This window comes from Diadema antillarum, unplaced genomic scaffold (genome assembly GCF_040938485.1).
Source record: "Diadema antillarum isolate AM-2024a unplaced genomic scaffold, OU_Dant_1.0 seq00001520_RagTag, whole genome shotgun sequence".
Taxonomy (NCBI): Eukaryota; Metazoa; Echinodermata; class Echinoidea; order Diadematoida; family Diadematidae; genus Diadema; species Diadema antillarum.
In genome coordinates, this window is record NW_027272252.1 from 429396 (window position 1) to 453016 (window position 23621).

The following is a 23621-nucleotide window of genomic DNA, read 5'->3' on the forward strand; positions in this document are numbered from 1 at the left end:
CTAATTTTGGCAGCTTGAAACAGCAGTCACAGAGTTACAGCGTGGAATGTATAATTTGTAGGGTTTATTGCATATGAAGCGGTTTATTGCTAAATGAGCTTATTCAGTTTTGGTTAATTTGAAATATTTACAATTTTCACTGCTATAAAACAAAGAAAATAATAACGAACGTCAGGGAGGCGACTAACGAATTGAGTGGTGCGCACACTAGCGGGATCTCTAATGTATGACGTAATCGCTCACAAAATTATGATATAAAATGTGGGATATTTTTAATCATAATTCAAGAATATTTAGTATAAAAGCATGTGAGTTATCACTCGAGAGGTTTTATTTTGCTCTTTCTGTTGATGGATTTACTTTAAGCTGTTGAGGACAAACAGATTTTGCTATATCATGCATTTCTCATGGATACCTGCCCGAGTATACTCAGGACTAGTCTACAACGTGTTAAAATGTTTGAAAATGTGATCAATCTGTTCATATTGTAAATCCACTTCTGTGCATCCCTGACATAAGTCCTAAAATTTCCATGTGCCATGTTGAGAGTTAAATGCTCCCATCTACAAGTCAAATGTCAATGTGCTTCAACTGCCCTTGAGATTAGTCCTATTCTATTCCATTCCCTCTTTGAATGCTCCCTTTATTGGTCCATGCCCTTTTCCACCACATTACCCATAATATCCACTTTGACAAGTTCTTCCGTCGCCATTGGTGGTGGCGCATTATCTCATGCATTGCCACTGAATGCGTAATAACGATGCAGTCCGCCAGCTTGTCAACGCCTCGGAGGACAATTCATCAGAAAAAATTCATCAAGTCCAATTGACCTTGCGATTACACTCTCAAAGGTCAAATATACTGTTAGCCTCGTCAACCAGAATTTTCCTTCCATTGAGCTCATGATATTGCAAAATGAAATTTTAAATCAAATTCATCACATGACTTGTGACAGTGACGATAAAATGTAAAACTTGAAATAAAATAACGGCCTCTGGTGTTCGCCCACTGCAAAACCATTTTATCATGAATATGCACTGATTCTACTCATAAATCTCTATATCCTATCTACTTCTCTATACTGAACCTCCTACATGGAATCTATATTCTCATTTAAAACTGCAATGGAAAAAAAATGATCAGGTTTATTGCTATTCAACTATGCCAGCATCTTTGATCACAAGAACCTAAATGAAGTCTGAAAATACTGGCACTTCTTTCCTGCCATGCTCATATCCAGGGCAATTCAATGGGTGAATATGACAGAGTCATAGAAAACTTTTGTGGCATACTTTAACCACAAATTTGCCTCTTCCCCTCCCCCCCCCCCCTTCCCTGCAAATGTAACACCTAACTACCCAGCTACACAGAACAGCCCCAAAGCTCACAGCAGTTTCTAGGCCAATGGAGAGATGTGATGTGCTGCAATCAATAAAATTCCTTTGATATGATTCATCGTGTCATATGGGCTGGAAACTCCCCTCCACTTCACTATTCCTCCCCTCCCCCCCCCCCCCCCCCTCTTTAACATCTGGTACTCTATTAAAACATCCAACTGATTTCATGGACAGTCGGGAAATCGTGGTATGGGAAATCATGGTCTATGCTTACATATGTGAAACAGGACATAATGAATTACAGACGATAAAATTTGAAAGAGGCTCCATTATTTTCATTCAAAGTAGGTGTTGCTTTTAATGTCCTACTTCATATCATAATATGGAAAAGCTCTTCTGGTTTTCAGCACATGCCTGACTCTGTAGGGATCATAGGAATTGTCAATGAGTAATAAATTTGTTGTAGTCTATTACAGCAGAGTGAAGACTACTCAAGATGGCTATACTTACCAGCCATGGGAGATCCATAATAGAGACCATTATTGTGGTAGATGATTATATAATTACTGCTCTTGCGTTTTTGGTTTTTAGCACAAGCCTAACTCTGTAGTGAACACTGAAATTGTCAATGAGTAATAAATTAGTTGCAGTCTATTACAGCAGTGTGAAGACTACACAACATGGCTGTACTTATCCGCCATGGGAGCTCCATGAGAAATGCCATTGGCGATGTGTGCAAATGGATGGTGATGTTTTTCAAAAGACCTAGAAGAGCACTTAACCCATTGAGGACAAGTACAAGTATACTCGGGCAGGTGTCTATGGGAAATGCATGTTATAGCAAAATCTGTCCGTCCTCAACAGGTTAAACATGAAACTTTCTCTGGTGTGTAAAGTGAATAGAAGGTAAGGTAAAATCATGTGGTATCATTCCTAAATGGTCCCCTGACATAAGATTTCCATCTTCATGATGACCTCTACTGATGTGTAGAGGTCTGCAGATCACAAATTCTGGATGTATTTGCTCAAAATTTGACTTATGGATTTAGGACATAGACAAATGGCTGAGATACATTTGCATCCAAAACCAAAGAGGCCCTAATAAAAGGCAAGACACAACTTTTATTAGGACCACTTTGTTTTAACTTGTATTCTGATAACTCAGCTATTTCAAAATCGATTTTCATCATATAAAATTTGAATTCCTCTTAGAATTTTATGCTCTTTAATATTTCATAAGTGGTTTTAATTATCTCGCAAAAAGTTACAATCTGAATCCCCATCTCAACCAAATCTATACCATCCCTTTAACTTTCTCGCCTTTCGTGACGTCATCCACAGTAAAGTCAAGGGAAATAGGCATCACAATGCCAAGCGTAGTGCACCTAAACTTGAATAATGCACAAACTTGCAAAACAGTCAAGACAGGTCTCACAGAAGAACACCTCAGAACCTTTCCATTTTGACAATCACTGCTACAGAGAAAATGTCCCGAAATTGAGAGTATGGCTAGAAAGTTGTGGAAATGTATTGTATGAAAAACCTGCCCTGCTATTCTATAATGGTGCACCTTGTAATAGCAAGATGTATGCCATTAGGTATTGTTCTGCTTAATCCAGTTAGCTCTGCTGTTCATGACATCACAAAAGAAAGGGAGGATGTCCTAGGGTTGGAGCCTAGTGGGTACAAAAAAAAAGGTGTAAAATTTTAATGATTAAAGCATTTGAAACATAGTAGAAAACATACTAAGATCAAACAATTTCCAAATTTGTGGTGTGCAGACCTGTTCATTTCAGCAAATTTAGTGTCAGGGGGCCTTTAAAGGGATAGTACAGTTTTGGTCGAGATGAGAATTAGGCTTTTAAAATTTTGCAAGATACCAAGAAAACACTTATGATATTGTACAGAGCCTACCATTTCAAGAGGAATTCAAAGTTTACTTGATGAAAATCGGGTTTGGAATAACTGAAACATCCAAAAACAAAGTAAGACATAGTGATCGTTACAAAGTGTGGGTCCCACACTTTACTAGAATTTTTCTTTTTTGGATATCTCAGCCATTTCAAAACCAATTTTTATCAAATAAACGTTGAATTCCTCATAAAATGCCATGCTCTTTCATATTTCATATGAGATTTCTCATTATCTCAGCTAAAAATGTTAGAAACCTGTAATTAGGTCTCAATCAGAACTGTACGATCCCTTTAAAAGGACTGGGATAGAAGGAAGGAAAGAATGAAACTCAGCCATTCTTTTTCTATTACACAAAGCACTTCAAACTCCTCCCAAGTCTCAGTGCAATTTTGATGGCAATGCAAAAGGTGATAAAAGTCTAAATGCAACTTTTGAAACTGTACAGAGCATGATTAATATCAGAGAGAAAATCTTCAAGACTGATGTTCTCTATCTGCCTAGAACCTATCTCTCACAGAGCACCATCATTTTAGAAGATATGTTCTGACGGGTCTAGGGCAATTACCCCCTGGGCAATTACCCCGGACCCTTCCCCTGGCCCTAATCCTAATCCTAAGCTTGAACCTAATCCTAACCCTAACCCAAACTCATTTCCTTTCATTTCATTTCATTTTTTTCCTTTCATTTCATTTATTTGGCAAAATATAAAACAATATACAAATTACAGGTCATTACAAAGAAACAAATACATGCCACTCCTAACCCTAAACCTAAACCTAACCCTAACCCTAAACCTAACCCTAACCCTAATCTTTACTCTAACCTTACCACAAACCAGTATTTAGCCGGGGGTAATGGCCCACTGGGGGTAATTGCCCGGATACAGTTCTGAGGCATGTGGGTATAAAATCTTCAGTTAAGAATTAACTACTCCATGATCTTTGGTATGTGAATCAATTGGAATAAGAAGAGACATTCTTTAAATTTGATTTCAGGGAGAGTACAAGATTGAACTTGTAAACCTGATGTGGTTTGAGTGTAGTAGCCATTCCTATCAAAAGTCCTAGACTAGAAGCAGTCCTTTTCTCAGCCGGTTATATTTTATCCAAAAATACTTTTACTATCCTCTCTTAAAACTGTTCTAATTAACAATAATTCTACAAACTAACAAACAAACAAAAAAGGCCTAACCGCTCTACCGTATCATTTTGCTAAACTATCCTACTTTTTTTCTCACCTGCAGTGTGGTTTCCACAGAGATTGCTCACCACTTCTCTTTTTTTCTTTTTCTTTTTCTTTTTTTTTCTTTTTTTAGGGGGGGGAACACGGGGGGGGGGGGGGGGGGGGGGGGACACCGCGTGGTGATACCGCAAACTTATGATTTCTGACAGGATAGCGATGATGCTGGTCTCTGTCACGGCAGTTTAGATGTGTGCCAAGGAGCACGTAACCTGTTTCCCCACACTGCCCACGGGACCAAAGACATCTAGGTTCACCCCCAGTCTACCTTGTACACCTACAAGTCACCTTCTGACTAACAATGGTGACTCTCAACAGCAACTACACCGCACAGGGGGAATAACGCAGCGTCATTTACACAGACAAAAATAGTGGGATGTTGATAGCAATCCAAACACTGAGATTTTTTTTTAGCCCATTCAGATTGGATGGAAATATCCTGTTAATTTCAGATCGAGATGTTTTGTCGGCCAAATTGCACATGCCTGAAATATACCAAAATGATGACCTTTGCCCTTGTGTACATGCCCTGTTGTGATGGCGGGATTCAAAAAATCTCAAGATTATATGTACCAATGTTCAGATACTCACTGCAGCACAAATTATTGCCCTTTTTCTCGAATAATCATGACAATTCTGAAGTAATAACAAGATTCCATGGGATTTGGATCCCACTATTCAGTGCGATTTTCATGCCCGCACCAGCAAAAATCCGAAGATATGGATCTTAATGCAAATCTTGAGCTTTGGATCCCACCAATTTGTGTAAGGGACAAATGCCAATAGCACAGTCTGGTACATCCTGAGGAAGGTTACACAAGAATGTCCTTTCTGTGGTGGCCATATTCACTGGAGTCTCTACCAGGTATAGTCTGAGTGTAATAGAAAGCGAAATACAATAATGATGAAATACATATAACATATTCTTGAATGCTGAATCAATGCAAAATAACAGGCTGAAGCATTCAGGAAAGTTAAAATCTCAAAACCGTTGGAGTGCGCACACCACGCCCACTTCAAGCCAGTGGCAGTACCTGTCAGCCTTGCTTTAGTGTATAGCTGTCATGATGCCAATAAAACACCTGAACTGGTACCTCTTTAATCTTCAGGACCCCCTAAATTGCTGACATACCAATGCCAATGACACTGCAACCTCAATCTTCTGACACAAAGTGCAGACCATGGTTTCGCCACTGTGCCTGCTTGACCGCATATTTGGGCTTTTTTCATCTGCAGAATTCCCTCCAAATTCAGAACACTGGAACTTATATGTGACCCGCTACAACAAAATGATCCTAAAGTCGGGCGAAATCGATTATTTGAAAATTGCATGATATAATCCCCTAATCTTTCTGCTTTAAATTGATATATAACACATTTTATAAAAATAATCAGCTGCGGAGATATCGATATTTAAAAGAGAGCATGTCGAGACGTCTGGAAAATCACTGTTTCGAGAAAAGCGCCCTAAACGTCTTCCTTTCGACGCAATCGCGATCAAGGGACACGCAAGTCAGTTTTTCAGCTCTGGACAATAGAAGGTAAGCCCTAGCAACCCCCGAAGAGTTCATTCAAGCACATCAGCGTCGGCGGTCTCCTCACCAACCAATCAGTGACCAGGATGTGAGAAGCAGCTGAGCATAGCGCACCCCGCCCGTACGCACCAGTCGACTGGGCAGTGTGCGAGCTTCACGCTTTGGTTAGCAGCAAGCAGCAAACTGACCAATGAGATCACTCTGGTCGTTGTTAGGGGCGGAACCTATCTGTGGTGCTCAATCCAAATTTTCAAACCAGTTTCTGCTTCGTTGAAACGCCAAAAAACATGGCTCAGAAAAACGCTATTTTTTGGTCTTTCCTTTGATCATTTTGCTTCAAAATTTCGACAGATGATAGAAGACATGTTAGACTCCAATAATATATCAACACAAAATCAGAAAATCGTGAGTTTTGACCAATTTTAATGCCCTGACTTCAAGCATGATTTTCATGGCTTCGACCGTGCGCGACTTTAGGACCTTTTTGTTGTAGCGGGTCACATATCATCTACACAGTCTCCTAAATGACTTACACTGAACTGCATCACCTACTTATAAATATGGCATAAATGCAAAGAAATGGCTCAAGTTAGTTGTGCAAAATATATATTTTTAAGCAAACTTATGCTTTGACACTTAATATCAAAATGTAAAGTTTCTGAAGTTTCATTTCCTCAATCGATGAATGGTTCTTCTTACTTCTAATGTTATTGTATCGATCACACTACACAATGACTCACGCCTTCATACACAGACTTAGTCAACAGAAATTGAGAGGTAGTTATATACAGCCATTGATTTTACTTGTTAGTGAGGCATTTCCTACATATTTTTGCTCTGTGCATCAAATTTGGGGAAATGAAACATATCCACTGTACTATCACATGTCATGATACCTTTTGGGACTAAAGTCGTGGTGAAGATTGTTTAGAAACTAAATTTGGTAAATAATAAGTCATGACAAAATCATCAGAAACAAATCATGGTAAAAAGCATGTTTAGACAATAGATTTGTTAGTGTTGCCTAGAGTTTGAATGTCTATGTGTGGATTCATTTAACATGGCTGCTTATGAAGTACTCTCTAAAAAAAATAGGGTGAAAATATTCACTCTTGAAAGAGTGAATACAAAAAAGAGTGAATGTAGAGTGAAATTGGAGTGAATTTTGAGTGAAAATGTTCATTTTCACTCATTTTGGAGTGACCTCAGGGATCACTCGAAGATTTTCGAGTGATCCCTGAGGTCACTCTAAAACGAGTGAAAATTCACTCCAATTTCACTCTAAATTCACTCTTTTTTGTATTCACTCCTTCAAGAGTGAATATTTTCACTCGATTTTTTTTTAGAGAGTAACAGAACCCTTCAAAGACCATTCCATTACGGCTAGACAATGCCTTGCTGAGGTGCAATACTGTGGCTGCCACTGGACTTACACCAAGGATACAAAGATTAAATATTTATTGTCTTAACCATAAAGATCCAACAGCTCCTCGACCCCACAGCATCAGCTCCTAAGTCCATTATTGAATAACTATATCACCAAATTTATCACCATTGATATTTTATCTAAACATGAAATTACAATGGTAGAGTGCTAGGGTGTTCACAGCAATGCATACATGGACTGACTTCATATCGAGAGAAAAACAGCACGGCTCCCAATATATGTGCAATATCTAAACACCAACAAACATTCCCCTATCCTGGAAAAGTAGATATAAAGTCTATTGTTCAATCCATGCAACATACCATATCTGTTGTGCAAATAAACAAATGCTGCGTGAGACAGGAAACATCCTTGGATAAAATGAGATTAATACGGAAAGTCACTTATCCCATCATACAAAATGACCCTCAACTTATAACAAAATAGGGATGGCAGTTTCAAGGTAAATTCTACTAAACATGTAATACACACTTCCATTTCCACCTCAATTTGCACAAAATACAACCGACGTGAGAAACAAAAATAATCCTCATAATTTCTGTGATTTCAACAGAAATCTTAACCCGTTGAGGACGGTTTGATTTTGCTACAACACGCATTTCCCATAGACACTTGCCCGAGTATACTCGGGACTCGTCCTCAACGGGTTAAGACATCTTCATACCTTCACGTGACAAATTGTACTTGATACACCAAGTAATTCCAGATTGAATACCCAAAATTACTAACAACAGGAAAGTATTGCAAAAGTAAATAAAAGTATTGCAAATTTTAACCAAAATCTTGGCCTGTCATGACAGGGACTGGTGGTATTCATTTATGGCACCTCGCAGAAATCATCTGCAATTAACATCACCAGGACTTGCCAAATCACACCCAAAAATATACTTAGAAACAAAAACAGAAGACAAACACCCATAGTCCCAGTGGCTGCCACTGTATGTAACACATTTGGGTGGTGTCAATGGGTTGACATCACTAGGCGTATTTCCCAGGGAACACCGCATGAGTTCAAACCCAGGTCAGTTTTGGGTCTTCCCTGGATTGGTCTGTATGCAGCATGTGTGTGTGTACTTGATGGAGACTTTTGGGCGGAATTCTCATTGCATACCACATCCGGTTAGCCAACAAGTTACAAGGCTCCAACCCCTTGATATAATGCCTTTTTCAAACATTTTGGATACTTATTTTTATGAATCTTATCAAATTCTCTGCAGGAAAAACAAATGTTCCAGTTCACTGCAATAAGCCATGGGGTTCTATGCAATAAGGACAAGTTTTTATTGTAATATTTTCATACTTTTATAACTCAGATATCTATCATATCTATTTCTTGGTTTGAAAGAGCCAATGTATTCCTTAACAGACATCAAGAATAAGAGCCAATGGTTGAAGCAAGTTTTTTGTGAAGCACAGTGAAAAATGACATGACATTAAATGAAGTAGTTAGGACAGGTGTACAATGAATCAAACTCTCACACACAGGAGGAAAAAAAAAACCATGAAATCCCTCTATAAATGCCACACCCTAGCAAACCCCTATTCCTCACAAGAGCAATGTGAATCAGAGGCAGAAGAGCGTAACTCCGTGAAGCTAGAACAAACTTTACGCCCCTTGGCTTCTTTTATGTGTCACCGGCTAGTGCGTAATGTCTGCTATTCTTTGAAGTAACTTTGCTCCCAGTCACTTGACAGTTCCAAAGCTCTCTGTGTCATTTCACGACCTGCTGCATCCAACTTGTGGTTTAAAAAAAAATGGGAAGGTGGGGTTGTGCCATGCATTATGTTTTAATTGAATGCTCTCACTGTACAGGCACAAAATATTGATGTGCCTGATTTGCAAATTACAGGTGGGAATTTCTTTACTAATGCGACTTTCATTTTTCTACATACATGTATGCATACATCAGATATAGATGGATAGATGGATAGATAGATAGATAGATAGATAGATAGATAGATAGATAGATAGATAGATAGATAGATAGATAGAGATTGACTAATTGATAGATAGATAGATAAATAGACAGATAGATAGATAAATAAATACACAGATGGATAGACAGATAGATAGATGGATAGGTAGGTAGATAGATAGATAGATAGATAGGTAGATAGATAGACAGATAGAGATGTCAATATATATCAAAGTTTGTTGAGGATCTTTCCCCATGTGGCAAGTGATATACCAGACAATTTCATCTGCTCTTCGCAATCCAGCTTTCACACAACAAAGTTACCAGTGTCAGCTGTTGCTATGCCAGGTAAGCCACGGGTAGGCTGTAAGGCAGCTTCTGTGGTAATTGCATTGGATAACCACTGCATGGAAAATTATGCATATCATTAGCATGCACTGGGCAAGTGGTCAATCGCTGGTCACTCAAGAAGTCCAACCCTGTACAGATTCTTGATTCTAATGTCCCCATGATGGCATACGTCAACCCCTTTGCTGTGACAATCTGAAGTTACCCGAAGATAATTTTGCAGAACCTTTGATATTCCCACTAAATTTGTGCGGAGGACAGTTTCATAAAAATGCACAAAATCATCACTACCTTTCTACAGTATTGTGTGGAAAGCGATGCTTCCAAATGTCCTTACTACTAAAGCTGTATATGAATATATGATCTGTTTTGCATGTGCTCTGATTTTTGGGTAATAGATTTTTTTCATGTTATTGGCTGCATTTGAAATGTGTGTTGCACTTGATTACCTGCATCAATTTAGGCCCCAAACTGCAATGCTTTTTAATAAGATACATCTACATGTATGTGTAATATCCCATGAACTTGTCATTTAGAAGGCCCTGTAGGCTACATAACATATGGCTATAATGTAGACAGGAGGCATTAAAACACATACATCCTAAGTACCTGTGTATAACGTGTGTATACACAGTCTCCTCTTCATGCCAGCATTATGTATCCATTCACAGGGTGAGACCACTGAACAGCTAGAGCCTTCTCACACTCAAAACCGCTGGGATGAGCTATTTATAGCCCATGATGTCATCGGCCCAGACAAACAAGAGCTGCTGCAGCCAAAGCCGCAACCTCCCATCGTCGTCGCGGAGACGGGGAACACTCTTCTCCAGAGCCAAGACTTGCTGAGATACACTTGTCTGCATACACAAGGAGATAGGTGATGCAATTTATTTTGCACCCAAGGGGGCAAAAAAAAGGGGGGTACGTTGGAGTTTGAGATCCAAGACAAGGTAGAACATCAAAAATATCTTCCTAAAACCTCAGCATCCCCCCCCCCCCCCCCCCACTTGATTATTCTCGTTACCATGCAAATAATCCTGTCCTGGCAATTAAGGAAATCTCACAGGTCTCCACAGGAGCTTTAAAGATTCAATTACTGATGAATTCACTGTCAGAGGTCGACAAATTTTAAGTAGTGAGATGCAGGAGGTCGTATCTCATGAATGGTAGGAGGGATTTCTACCTCGTATGCCGTCAGGATGAGGATACTGAGGAGACAGGTTTCATTCTATCGTGGTTTCCTCATATTTTTTCCTCATTGAATATTCTATATTCATATGCGTGTGTGTGTGTGTGGTGTTTTTTTTTACATTTCATATCTAGGACATGGACAGTGCAAGTATGTCTTTCTCTTTCATAATGCCAAATGCTACATCTGGATATATGCCTTGCTAACAGACTACTAAAATGATATTTTGAGATGATTAAAAACCTTTAAAATGATATTTACTGAAAAGGTTGAACTCTGTCCACTACTGTATGAGCTGAAACTTTTGTGTACTGATATTTTAGCAAACTGCTACCTCTGGGATATTTTTGTGTGTTGCTAATTTCGCGGTTGCAAGGGTCTAGTAATGGACACTTCACCTTTCTCGACATAAATAAGATCTAGTAACAAGTGAAAATACATTATGTATTTTTACTCAGTGATTCCTTCTGTACATAAACAAGTACTGTGTTCTGCAGTTGAAGTGCTGTACTAGTGTGTTATTATGTCTCAGATATTGTTACATCATGGCCCATGCAGCATAATGGCCCTTAATACACAGTTTTTACAAGTCCCTTGTGATCCAGCACTGGTATGGCTTGATTTTTTTTAATTTCTTCTGAAAGAAATGATATGTTTGTGCAATTATCCTATGCTGCAATGTGCATTGTTATTTTCAAAAATATTTGCGAAAATAAAACCACTGTGAAAATTTCAGGTCGTACAGTATTTCCTCTGATATTATGATGTATCCAATTCAAGTAGTAGTATTTAGTATTTTAATCAAGTTTCTTCATATAATTTCATGTTGTCTCCACTTGGTTAGTGGGCATAGTCTGCCCTCTCTTGAAATCCTCATTTTAAAACTCCATATTCATTCCATCTGATGACAACAATAATAAGTCAAAATGTTTACTTCCAGAAATAATTTGGTGTAAATCACGTGGACTAAACCTGGAAAAAGCTGAAGAATGTCTCAGTGACTTTCAAGAAGGGCTAGAAGAAAAAATTGCAAAAATATTACAAAGCTACATGCATTGTGAGCAAAGCGTGTAACACGCTAATCTGTTGGTGCCTGGGATGTCATCTACTGTATACGCTGTATATTTCGCGAGTCTAAATTTTCGCGAACCGAGACTTCCCGACGATTTCGCGGGTGGTTGAATTCGCGATCATAGAGTCCTGTACTGAATGGAGAAATGTATACGCGTATGCGTCACATTCATATCGGGATCAGAGTCAATATTTTTGCGTGTCTTTAATTTCGCGAATAGCAGCTGACTTGCGATTTTCGCGAAAATAAAAACCTGATGGAACATTTGGCGTATACAGTATTTCTGCTGCTGCTGTGGTCTAGCACTCTAGTAACCATCCCCAACACTTGCAGCACGTGTTGCTGCTGCTGTTGTAGTTGCTCCTTCTGGGGGATAACTATGGCACGGGGATAGACCCACACGCTATAAGACATGCCAAACTCAACAATCACAGCAGTAATGACGGCTCATCACTCAATCAATTCGTCCGTGAATGGAAAAGTGAAACAGCCCCTCACCCATGCACCACAGGGGAACAAAGGTTACCGAGTCACGGAGACCAAGCACGGTGATTCATCTTCATCCCCCATCCCCTATTACCCCCCTCCCCCCCCCCCCCCCCCCCCCATGGCATATCAGAGAGGTGACCTTTCAGATGGTTATCTACTGCAGAGGTCAGTGAAGAAAATAAGCATCCCAGGGGGATGTTTCATAAAGCTGTTCTTAAAGTTACAAACGACTTCATACGAGCGACTGGTGATCAGCTCTTGTGCTGAATTATTGAAATTCTGATAAGTATAGCACATCTCTACTGATCATCAGTCGCTCATATTAAGTAGTTTGTAACTTTAAGAACAGCTTTATGAAACACCCCCACCCCCCCCCCCCCAGTTCTACAAGGTACACTGTAGAGAACAGAGACGAGCACCATCATACCCAGATAGCATCTCAATGCAGTAATCTTGACCCCTCTACCAGCACCCCACGAGATTGAGGGCATGTGATGCACGGTAAATCAATGCTCTCCGTGTATATCTCTGTACCATCCAAACGTGCATATACTGTGCAATGTGTACTATTCCTTTGAACAACAAGTTCATCAACTCAGAGCTGCCTACAACTTTCTGTGCCAGGGACTTTCAGGCACTTTTTCACAAAGGTTCGAATTTTAAATTTAGTATAAGGTTCATGCAAATTTCTTTTGTGGAAATGTGTGAAACATATCACGCTTAGTCCCAAAGACTTTTACCCTGTGCAAACATCTGAAAGAAAAAACTCCAGGAACCAATCTAAATTCCCTTTTTATGTCAATTCTACACTTTCTTAATATCATCTCCTTAATCAAGTAACATCCCCTAGAGCACATTTTTCGTGCATTTCATGTTTAAAGGCACACTGTCCCTTCTATGGTATCATCTGCCTGAGACTCTATCCTACACTCTTAAAAAGGACAGTACCAAGTATAATGCCTGATCTATCTTTCCTGTGAGGACAGTTTCACGCATCACAGGGAAGTTTTCAGTTAATCAACAATGATCAAACAAGATCTTTCTGGATTTCCCTGGTGATTTCCATCTCACAGAATGCAGAACGAGCAAAATGTGGTTTGAAATAGTGAGGAACGATTCCGTGGATCAATGATTTATCCTATGAATTTGAAATCAACAGCCTATGGCCTTTCCACATACAAAGTAGTGGACACAATGAAATCAATTTTTCAATGACCCATGCCTGATTGAATTACTGAAACACGCATCGCACCAATTCAACCGCCGTGAAATTTTTCTATGATTAGTTCAAGGACAAGCAATTACATCAGTGAGCATAGAGAATCCTCTGGTTTTAAACCAACAAAACCAAAGACAATTTAAGCATTATCACACACTCAGTGGGTGGAATTGCATGAATATGCATGAATATGCATGAATATGCATGAATATGCATGAATATGCATAAATGCACCAAACCCTTTGTGTGCTTTTGAGTGCGAGTTGGTACAGAAAACTCTAGTATTGTACACACTCCTAGGGTTAATTGGATGTTGTATATGTGTACATATATACATATAAATATAATATGTATGTTATGTGTGTGTGTGTGTGTCTATGAATGTGTATGTATATTGATATATCTATATATTACATACTGTAAAATGAGGAATGTTCGCGTGCATTTTAATTCTGCGAATTTCGAGAGAGCCAAGATTCACGAAATTAAAATGCACACAAAAGTTCTTGTCTACACTATATGCATTGAATGCCAGTGGCAATTGGCAAAAATTTCATGCCCCGAAAATCGCCATTGGCTCCAATTCAAAATTTCATGCCGCGAATATATGTTTTACAGTAACTACTAGGTGTCTATGCATGTATATATATTGTCAAACTTATATATCATACAACTACTAATGAACATATTAAATATACACATGTGATATATGTATTGATCACTATCAGCATTAGATGATAACATGTTAAGATTTCATGAAATATATAAAATGATATTGGAAGAGAATATATATCTCTGGCCCACATCAAAGATTCTATCATCAGAGTGCTCATCAATGACCTGAATGCCTTCATCACTCGTTGATTTAAATCCAAATAGCAATCTATTCATTTGTGGTGGGATATGGTAGGGCACAATAAGATCACCTGAAATATGAGATCGCTACATGGGCTGAACAGCAAAAAGGCAGTGAATTCACTGACTTGGATATGTGTGAACAACCCTCTGGTTTTAAACCAACTATTTGGTGATAACGAAAGTTTGAGACTGTCTGGCAAAACTCTCTGACGGAGAAGGTTGGACTTGCCTTTCAGCATATTTATTTTTAACCATTTCCACTAACTATCATCTGTTTGTTGTTCCTTCAGTAGGCCCCTATATGAGATGTGTATAAATGAGGATTGTTTTTTTTTTCTTTTTTTTTTTTGGGGGGGGGGGGAACATTCCATCCAAAGTTAGACCTTTTACAAACCTAGGCCAGACTTTCGCGACTCAGCTTCAGCCAGGGACTTCAGAACCTCGTTGTATTCAACAGCATCACCATCAATGTTCCAGTTCTTGAGACCTACAGTGAGAGAAGAAAAGAGGAGGGAGAAAACAAATTAATTTCTTTTACCAGTCTGTGGTATTATCAGGTGAACAAAAATAAGAACAATTCATAATATTCAGATGTGATGAATTGAAATGAGACAGTATAATGCCTAATCAATCATGCAGAAAATATGTATGACATTACATCGTCCATTTTCACATTTAGACTGCATATCAAAGGCAAAAAAGTGAAAATTCTGCATAAACAAGATAAAAAATTCATCAGGTTACCTATTTACGTTGGTTTTCACCCTGGAATCAGAAGTTCTATTAACTGCTCTTCTCCTATTCATATGTTTTATACATGATCACAATATCATTAGTACTTTGAAAGTTACTTACTGGTCACACATACGATCAGCTAAGTTCAGTGGCACTTTAAAGTAAAAGATATGTCACAACAAAACTGAACGCAGAGAGTGCATTCCTATCAAAAAGTGAAAGTGAACAATGGGACTGCCCTGGCCTTGTGCAATTTACCGGTGAGGCCACCTTCCGATTCCAAAAGGAACCAACAACCTCTTTTCCTGAGAAAGGTAGTCCCGAATATTGATGCTGATAACCTTGAATGATTACTCCATTTCTCAACAAGCTCAAGAAAAGGGGGAAACAATCCCTTTATCTAAAAACAACACAAAGCAAAGGCCACCTCGTTCTTCTGTGTCAGGCAAAAGGGCAGGGTGTGTGGGTATTTTTAAACCTTTGCATTAGTTCCCTTCTGTTAGGAACAAACCATTTACTGTATGAGCTTTGATAAGTTGGTTAAAACACAACCTAGAAAAAAATTTTTTTTTTTTTTGGATTAAAAAAAAAAGGATGTGAGACTGCACACACACACACACACACACACACACACACACACACACACACACACACACACACACACACACACATGTAACCACATAAAAACATTCTCTTTGAGGCTCTAACAACTGCTGGTACATTCCTGATGCAATGTATCCTTTTGATGTCAACATTAAACTGAAAAGAATGATAATGTTTCTCAGAAGCAGAGAGGTCTGAAAAAAAGTTTCAAACGATGCTTCCTGCAATAAACCAAGCTTGCATCACATGAGATAAATATTGATGCTTAAAGGGACATTCGAGGCTATTTACATAATTTCACATTACATAGTACAGTGATCTATAGCACCATGTATAGGATTGAGGTATTTATCATGGCCCTTGAGCAGATAAACCAATACTCTGCAAAAACCCCAAAATTAATGCACTGAACAAGGATGACAACATAGGAGGCTCACATGCTTATTCCAGTCATGAAGCAACGTCGTTCACTTACAATACTTGTAAAAATAAGTTCACCTGTGTAGAATTTATGCATATCTTCTTTTTTTTGTTCTGCATCCATGAGCACCCACTCATGCATTCCTATGGTGTGAAGCTGCTATGTCATCATCATCATCATTCATTGTGATTTGTTCAAAGACTTTTAAAAACATTCTTTTACCTCATCCCAATCACTCTAAAGTCTGAAACTCTGTACCCAGTGCAACCAATACATAGATGTTCAGATGCAAAAGTCTAAAAATTATCTGGAGGACTCCTTTAATTCACCCTCGTACTCCAGAAACTACTAACAACTAACATCAAAAGCAATAAATCCAAACCTTTACAAATACTTTCTCACTCTTAATCCACAAGAACGTTTATTGGCAACAAGCCAATCCAATTCAAAATTCCATATATGCTCATGAATATAAAATAAAAACTTCATGGAAGGCTTATATGGAGATGAAGTGCCTTAAACAGCAGGCACTTATTTCCCTAATAAAAGCAGCCCTCTTTCTCCCTCCAATATGTTTGACATTGCTTGCAAACAGGCAGGGAAGTGTTCCTTAAGTATTTGCAAGATGCATAGTAAACACAATATCTTCATACATGTAGGCCCCTGTAAATGAATGTACTGTAAAAGCAAGAAATATTCACAGCATGAAATTTTCGTGAATTGGAGCCAACAGCCTTTCTTGCAGCATGAAATTGTTGTGAATTGCCACTGGCATTCAATGCATCTTGTAAACAAGAACTTTCATGTGCATTTTATCTTTGCGAATCTTGGCTCTTGCAAAATTTATGAAATTAAAATGCACACAAACATTTCTGGTTTTACTGTATTGCAAAAACATTATCTTACACATTCATTTTCAGTTATCAAGTAACAAAGAACAGCTGCCTTTAACCAGCAGCACTTTTTCCCTGCAGACGATTACACTCTACAACGCATCATGCCACATTCATATACCGTAAAACGAGGAATGTTCACGTGCATTTTAATTTCATGAATTTCGCGAGCAATAAGATTCGCGAAATTAAAATGCACGTGAAAGTTCTTGTCTAAACTATATGCATTGAACGCCAATGGCAATTCCCGAAAATTTAACGCCACGAAAAAGGCCGTCAGCTCCAATTCGCGAAAATTTCATGCCGTGAATATATCATGTTTTACAGTATGATATCAGCACGAGACAACACACCCCCTCCTTCGCACACAGTTCAGCTCATAATTCACACTCAAATACTCCCAGTACAAGCCATCCTTTGACACACAAGAGAAGGGAAACGGGGCAGGTTTGCACGTGTATTCAAGGGAAGGAAGTGGTTTTGGTCTGGGCACATCGTGGAAGATACCTCAGCAAAACTATAGTTGGAATCAAGGAAATACATGAAACATGATTTGAGAACAACACTGCACACCGAACAGAAGGAAGTGGTCGCCGCCTGGTCATATCATTTTGCCAATAAAACACCAGAAAATCTGTCTGCGGAATGCAGGATTGTACAGGCTGCAAATGCCATCAGTATGTGATCCTATGAAGCCCCTTGTCTAGAAAACATTCTTTGGAGCTGTTCATAGAAATGAATTAATTCCAACTGAGGATGCATAGTCAGCATAGCCATCCTACATGATTCCATGGCCAGGACATGTAATTGGCAGAGTTTAAAAATGGCATTTTCAACACAAACAAACAAGATGTTCAAAATATTTAGAAACAAAAATACTGTAACGGTAAAAAAAAATGTGCACTTAGTTTATTACACTGGCTTAATTTGGCAGAGCATTTCATCTGTTTATAAATTTTCAATATTTACCCCCCCCCCCCCAAATTAAAAAAAAAAAAAAAGTATCCTTATTTTCAAGCACTTCAGGCAAACACGAAACTTGCTCTAATTTCCAAACCAGAAATTGTGTCACATTTCATGTTTTGACATTCTTTCATCAATGTCTCAACTAGGGATAGAATGATGTGACCTTTGAACATCCTATTTTGATATTAATTGCCACCAATAATTGTGGTGGGTAATTGGGGATATGAATGAAGGGTTACTGTTTCTGACTATGGGGAACACGACCAAGGGGTGGATGAATTTCAAATGATCTTACTTCATGTTAAAGGACAAGTTCACCTTCCTAGACATGTGGGTTGAGTGAATGCAGCAATATTAGTAGAACACATCAGTGAGAGTTTGAGCAAAATCTGACAATCCATTAAAAAGTTATGAATTTTTGCAGTTTCTGCTCAGTCATGGCTGGATGAAAAGACTACTATTGCTTGTGATGTCACATGAGTACAACGATGTAAAGAAAGAATAAAGAAAATTCAACATATTTCCATTTTTCTAGCATAACAAAAGAACACTCGACTTCTCTCTTTCAGAAGGCAGGGGGAATAATATTACCCTTAACATACATCAGTAGCAAGTCGAAGAAATGTGCACTTCATTCAAAAAGTAAAGTTTTGTGAAATTCTCGTATTATTTTCCTTATATAGTTGTACGCATATGACATCATACACTGTAGTAGTCTCCTCTTCCAGCAGTGACTGCGCCGATACTTAAAATATTTGTAACTTTTGAACGCATTGTCCAATTTTCCTCAAACTTTCACTGATGTGTTCTACTAATATTGCTGCATTCTCTCAATCCTTACGTATATGAAGGTGGACTTGTCCTTTAAGGATCATGGCACAGAGGGGAGAGGGGAGAAGGGTGGGGAAGGGGGTGGGCGGGGCAACTGGTATCTTCTTCTATCTGCAGGAACATTCACAAGTATGGCGGAATTGTTGGAAGCAGCTAGCTTTTCGTCTTCCTCAACAGGGCTCTCTGCCAACTCATTCACTCGTCTTTTATCGCCGTCAGCAGAAAAACCCCTTCGGATTCTTCCCTTCTCGCCCTTGAACCCATCCGACTCTGGCCTACCAGTGAAAGCGTTTCCCCAGCTGCCCGCCACATGTTCTCTAATATTAAGATAGTATATACCGGGGCACATGTTTTTAGTTAAGCACAGTTTTTGAAGGCCCGAGATACATATGGGCAGAAGTGAATGGCAAAACTGCAAGCAGCATTAAGCCATGCATATTAACATCTTCATAACCAAACAGAAGCAAAACCATTAAAAAAATACGAGAAAGAGCTCTTCATCATGATTGCCAGATGAACATGTCTCAAAGTAACGTCACATAGCCACCATAGTCAGTCTCACAGGAGTAGAGTCAAACTGAGTTATACTTGAATTTGAAATGTATGGATCCACAGGGATATTGCCACATCACCACTGTGTTGTCCAACTGGAACCCTAACCACATATAATCCATGTTCCTTTGGACAGAAAAACCACTATCACAGTCAATGAGTTTTTATTTCATCAAATGAAAATAACTGATGAAACATTACCCACTAATGAGCAATTCAATCTAATGCAAGTTGATATAACCTCAAATATTTGCATATATATATTACAATTGAATATCAGTCAGTTTATTTCTGTAACTGTGGTTTTCTCTGACCGATATTTCAACAGTGAAAAATGAATGATTAATCTCATCTGTAACCATAGCTGGAGCTTCATAAAACCAGGGAATATAAAAATGTATTAGGGGAAGCTGGAGTTAAAGGGATCTTATAGTTCTGGTTGAGACCTAACTTTAGGTTTCTATCATTTTTGGGTGAGATAATGAGAAACCTCTTATGAAATATGAAAGAGCATGTAATTGCAAGAGGAATCCAATGTTTATTTGATGAAAATTAGCTTTGAAAGGGCTGAGATACCCAAAACAGAGCAATCCTAATAAAAGATTGTTTTGTTTTACTTTGTGTTTGGATGTCTCAGCCATTCCAAAACCGATTTTGAACAAATAAACTTTGAATTCCTCTTAGAATGGTATGCTCTGTTCTATTTCACAAATGGTTTCTTGATATCTCACAAAAAGTCAAACGCCCATATTCGTCATCTCCACCAATACTTTACCATCCCTTTAAGTTTTAAAAGAAGAATCATAACCAATTGTCAACGCGTGTAGGTGGGCATTTCCTTAAGATGTCAACATTGAAATGACGTAAGATGAAACCATGTGACAGTCTTGACAGAGCACAAGGTTTACACTAAAATCTCCTTAACCACTACATGCAGTTCTTGTTCTCAAAACATACTGAATGTATGTCTAAATGTGAAGTTTGGCACACTAGGCAACATTCACAACAAGGAGCTGCAATCCATGAGCTGTAACAAATCTCTATTCATCATTGATAGCAAATCGTGGCAAAAGTGACGAAATGCGAGACACAAGCACGTCGGCAACGCCTTCCTGCGTTATTTCCACGGGGAGAATGAGGAAATCGACGAGTTCTTCGTGATTCCACATTGGTGCTTCCGTGGATGTTCAGAAATAACTTCCCCACAATCAATCCAGCGTGTTCATCGTGGAATTACGTGGCTATCCAGGTATCACCCTGACGTATCACCACTCTCTGGGCACTTGTCCAAGAGTCATACCACAACCATTGCATTGCAAAATCTCTGCTAACATTGTCAGGTTACCCCTACGAGGACCACCATGAAAACATACCACTGACATAAAGTTCATTTTTCATTCATCCATTTCTTTTCATCCCCCCCCCCCCACTATAGTTACCAAGCTAAGCCAAAAGCTTTCTTTTTTTCCAGTCAGTTCACCCCATTAAAGGTTGCTAAGAGTAATCAAATGGCTTTGAAAATAGCTTGTCAATATAATAATCATGCAGTTGTGATTCCTTTTTGTTTTTGAGAGAAGGAGAGAGTTTTAATCTGATTAATGCTGTGGCTTTTTTCCACTTTTTGTTTTGATTTGAAAAAAGGTTCTAGTGATTGTTTTATCTTCCTTCTAAAGTAAATCAGGCATTCATCTTTGCTTTCATATCCTGACACTCTTGAATTCTATTGGGCAGCGAGCTTTAACGCCAACAGTTGTAGTTTCGTTGCACTACCCTCCTCTCCCCTCAGCTAGCGTCTCCAGCTTTCACTTCCGGAGACGCTTGCTACGTGCAGGGCGGTGCCTGGGGAAAAGAAAAAAACAAAAAGGGAAATAACGCTTGTTGTTTGCAAAGGACATTCACGGAGAAAACAGCCGCACTATACTAAACCGTTTTCCTCTGCGATCTCACTTGCTCATGCTCTCTCTATACACACCACATGTGTAAAGCATGTACATGATGACCGGTGAATAGCCCTTTCTTCTTCCTCATAACGTTTTGACAGGCAACTCAACCCGAGCATGCAGGGTTCATGTTTTGGTTTGAGGGGCATGAGCGGTCAGTGACGCGTCCATTTAGACAATGAAGTAGACTATCATGACCTATAAATCACTGGTGATTAGTTGTGACACAGGATTTGCACCCAAAGATTTTATACCGGGAGTGTTTAAAAGGGTTTTTCTTTTTAATAGTATTCAATTACACACAATTTACAAATCACACAGTAGGCCTACTGCCTTGGATTGCACCAAAATGCAATGTAAATGCATAGTCATGCACTCTTGAAAACATGTCTTAAATCACACATTGGGATCTACAGTAATGATTTGGTCATACGGAAAAATAGAAACAAGCATTCAAGTTTTCCATTTGTCTTCCTATTGTCAGCATTATTCTCATTGCAAAAATTTTGAAATTTGAGTCGCGATCAGGGTCGCATCTTTTTGATTCAGCATCAAATTCAAAATTGTGGGGTCCTGATCATTTGTGAAGAGCTGTTCCGCACATGTTATGACTGGAATGCTTACTAGTCTATGTCTCAAGGCCAATTCAATATATTGCGGTACACCACAGCATATAAAAAAATAGCAAGGAGCAGCATGCACAGTGCACTATGGAATATAAAATTTCGAATTTTTTTGCAGTTACCATTCCCACTGCACAACTTCGCATCTTTTTGCAAAAAAAAAAGAAAGATAAATAAATAAAAATGAAATCGCACAAAAAAATGAGTTACTTCTGTTCTTACTGTAAACATTTCAAATTTCGGTCGCAGTTGAGACCACAAAAAACACATTATTTTCAGTGCAATGAGAACAGCATTTATATCGGGTAAATACACTTGTATATTCTATCAATACTTCCACAAAATATATACATACAAACAACAACACATTTTCAGGTATGTGAATATATTGAAAGAGACAGAGACAGAGAGACAGACAAAGATCAAAAACCAAAGAAGACACTGAAACTTGAAACCTCGAGACACGAATATTTTCAACAGGAAGTAGCCTCAGTATTCACAGAACTTATCCAGAGTATGTTAGCTTGAAGACAGTGTATCTCATTTCCGATTACCGTGACGAATATATCTATTCAGGTATAAACTTCACTCTACAGCCATTGCACAGCTATCACTCAATAGAGTGTCACATAACGTGTCATAATACAGCCAGTTCTTTTTTGGGTAATAAATCAGCACCATGTCGATCTGCTGGGAAGATAACCACTCATATAATTTTCACTCTCACTTTCATATGTCTGGAGTGCTTTACACATATATCTTTTTTTTTACTCTATTTTCCATTCAGGAAGTACACTCATAATTTATGACTGACAACACATATAAGCCTATTACAAAGACACAACTGTTGATAGCCCATTAAAAAAAACACACGATATGATGAAAATGATATCTGTACCTATGTTTCAATAGGAGGACAAGCTGTATGCATAAAGTACCTGTAGGCAATTCTGATGAGCACTGCAATATACCTTCAGTTTTGGCTACAGACGTAAATCAGAAAGTACAACTAAGTCTAAGCAAATCTGAAATCAACATTTCTCTTTCACTTGTCAAGTATGAATGTGTGATCTACAGTGGACTCCCGTTATAGCAAAGTTCTCGGGACCGGCAGTTTTCTTTGGTTATATCAAAATTTCATTATAACCGAACAAACAAACAATAAAAAACATAGAGCCGATTGTTTTGCGACCTGGATTTTTATTTCATTGTAACCAGAATTTTGTTATAACCGTGTTCGTTATAACACGAGTGCACTGTATAATGTACTGAAATCGATTGAATACAAATCTTTCAAGTGGATCTATTATTGCTGATGGCCGAAAACAATGTGGAACAAAATCATTCATAATTTGGGTTATTCCAAACTAACACAGTGTGATTCTAACAGGCTATAATTTCCAACACATGAACACAGACGAATATCCCATCCAATTCCCTTATTAAAAAAAAATAACAGCAAGTATTAATGAGGAAGGCTATCATTACCAGCTT

At 38.5% G+C, this 23621-nt stretch overlaps 1 protein-coding gene across 1 annotated transcript in view; it reads right to left on the reverse strand.

Annotated features, from left to right (window-relative positions):
- The window catches only part of LOC139710296 (uncharacterized), an 86606-nt gene that overhangs the window by 20049 nt on the left and 42936 nt on the right, over positions 1-23621 (reverse strand). Inside the window, exon 2 of the mRNA XM_071622223.1 lies at positions 14958-15050. Coding sequence (XP_071478324.1) covers positions 14958-15050 — 93 coding nt within the window. The remainder of the gene's footprint in view (positions 1-14957; positions 15051-23621) is intronic.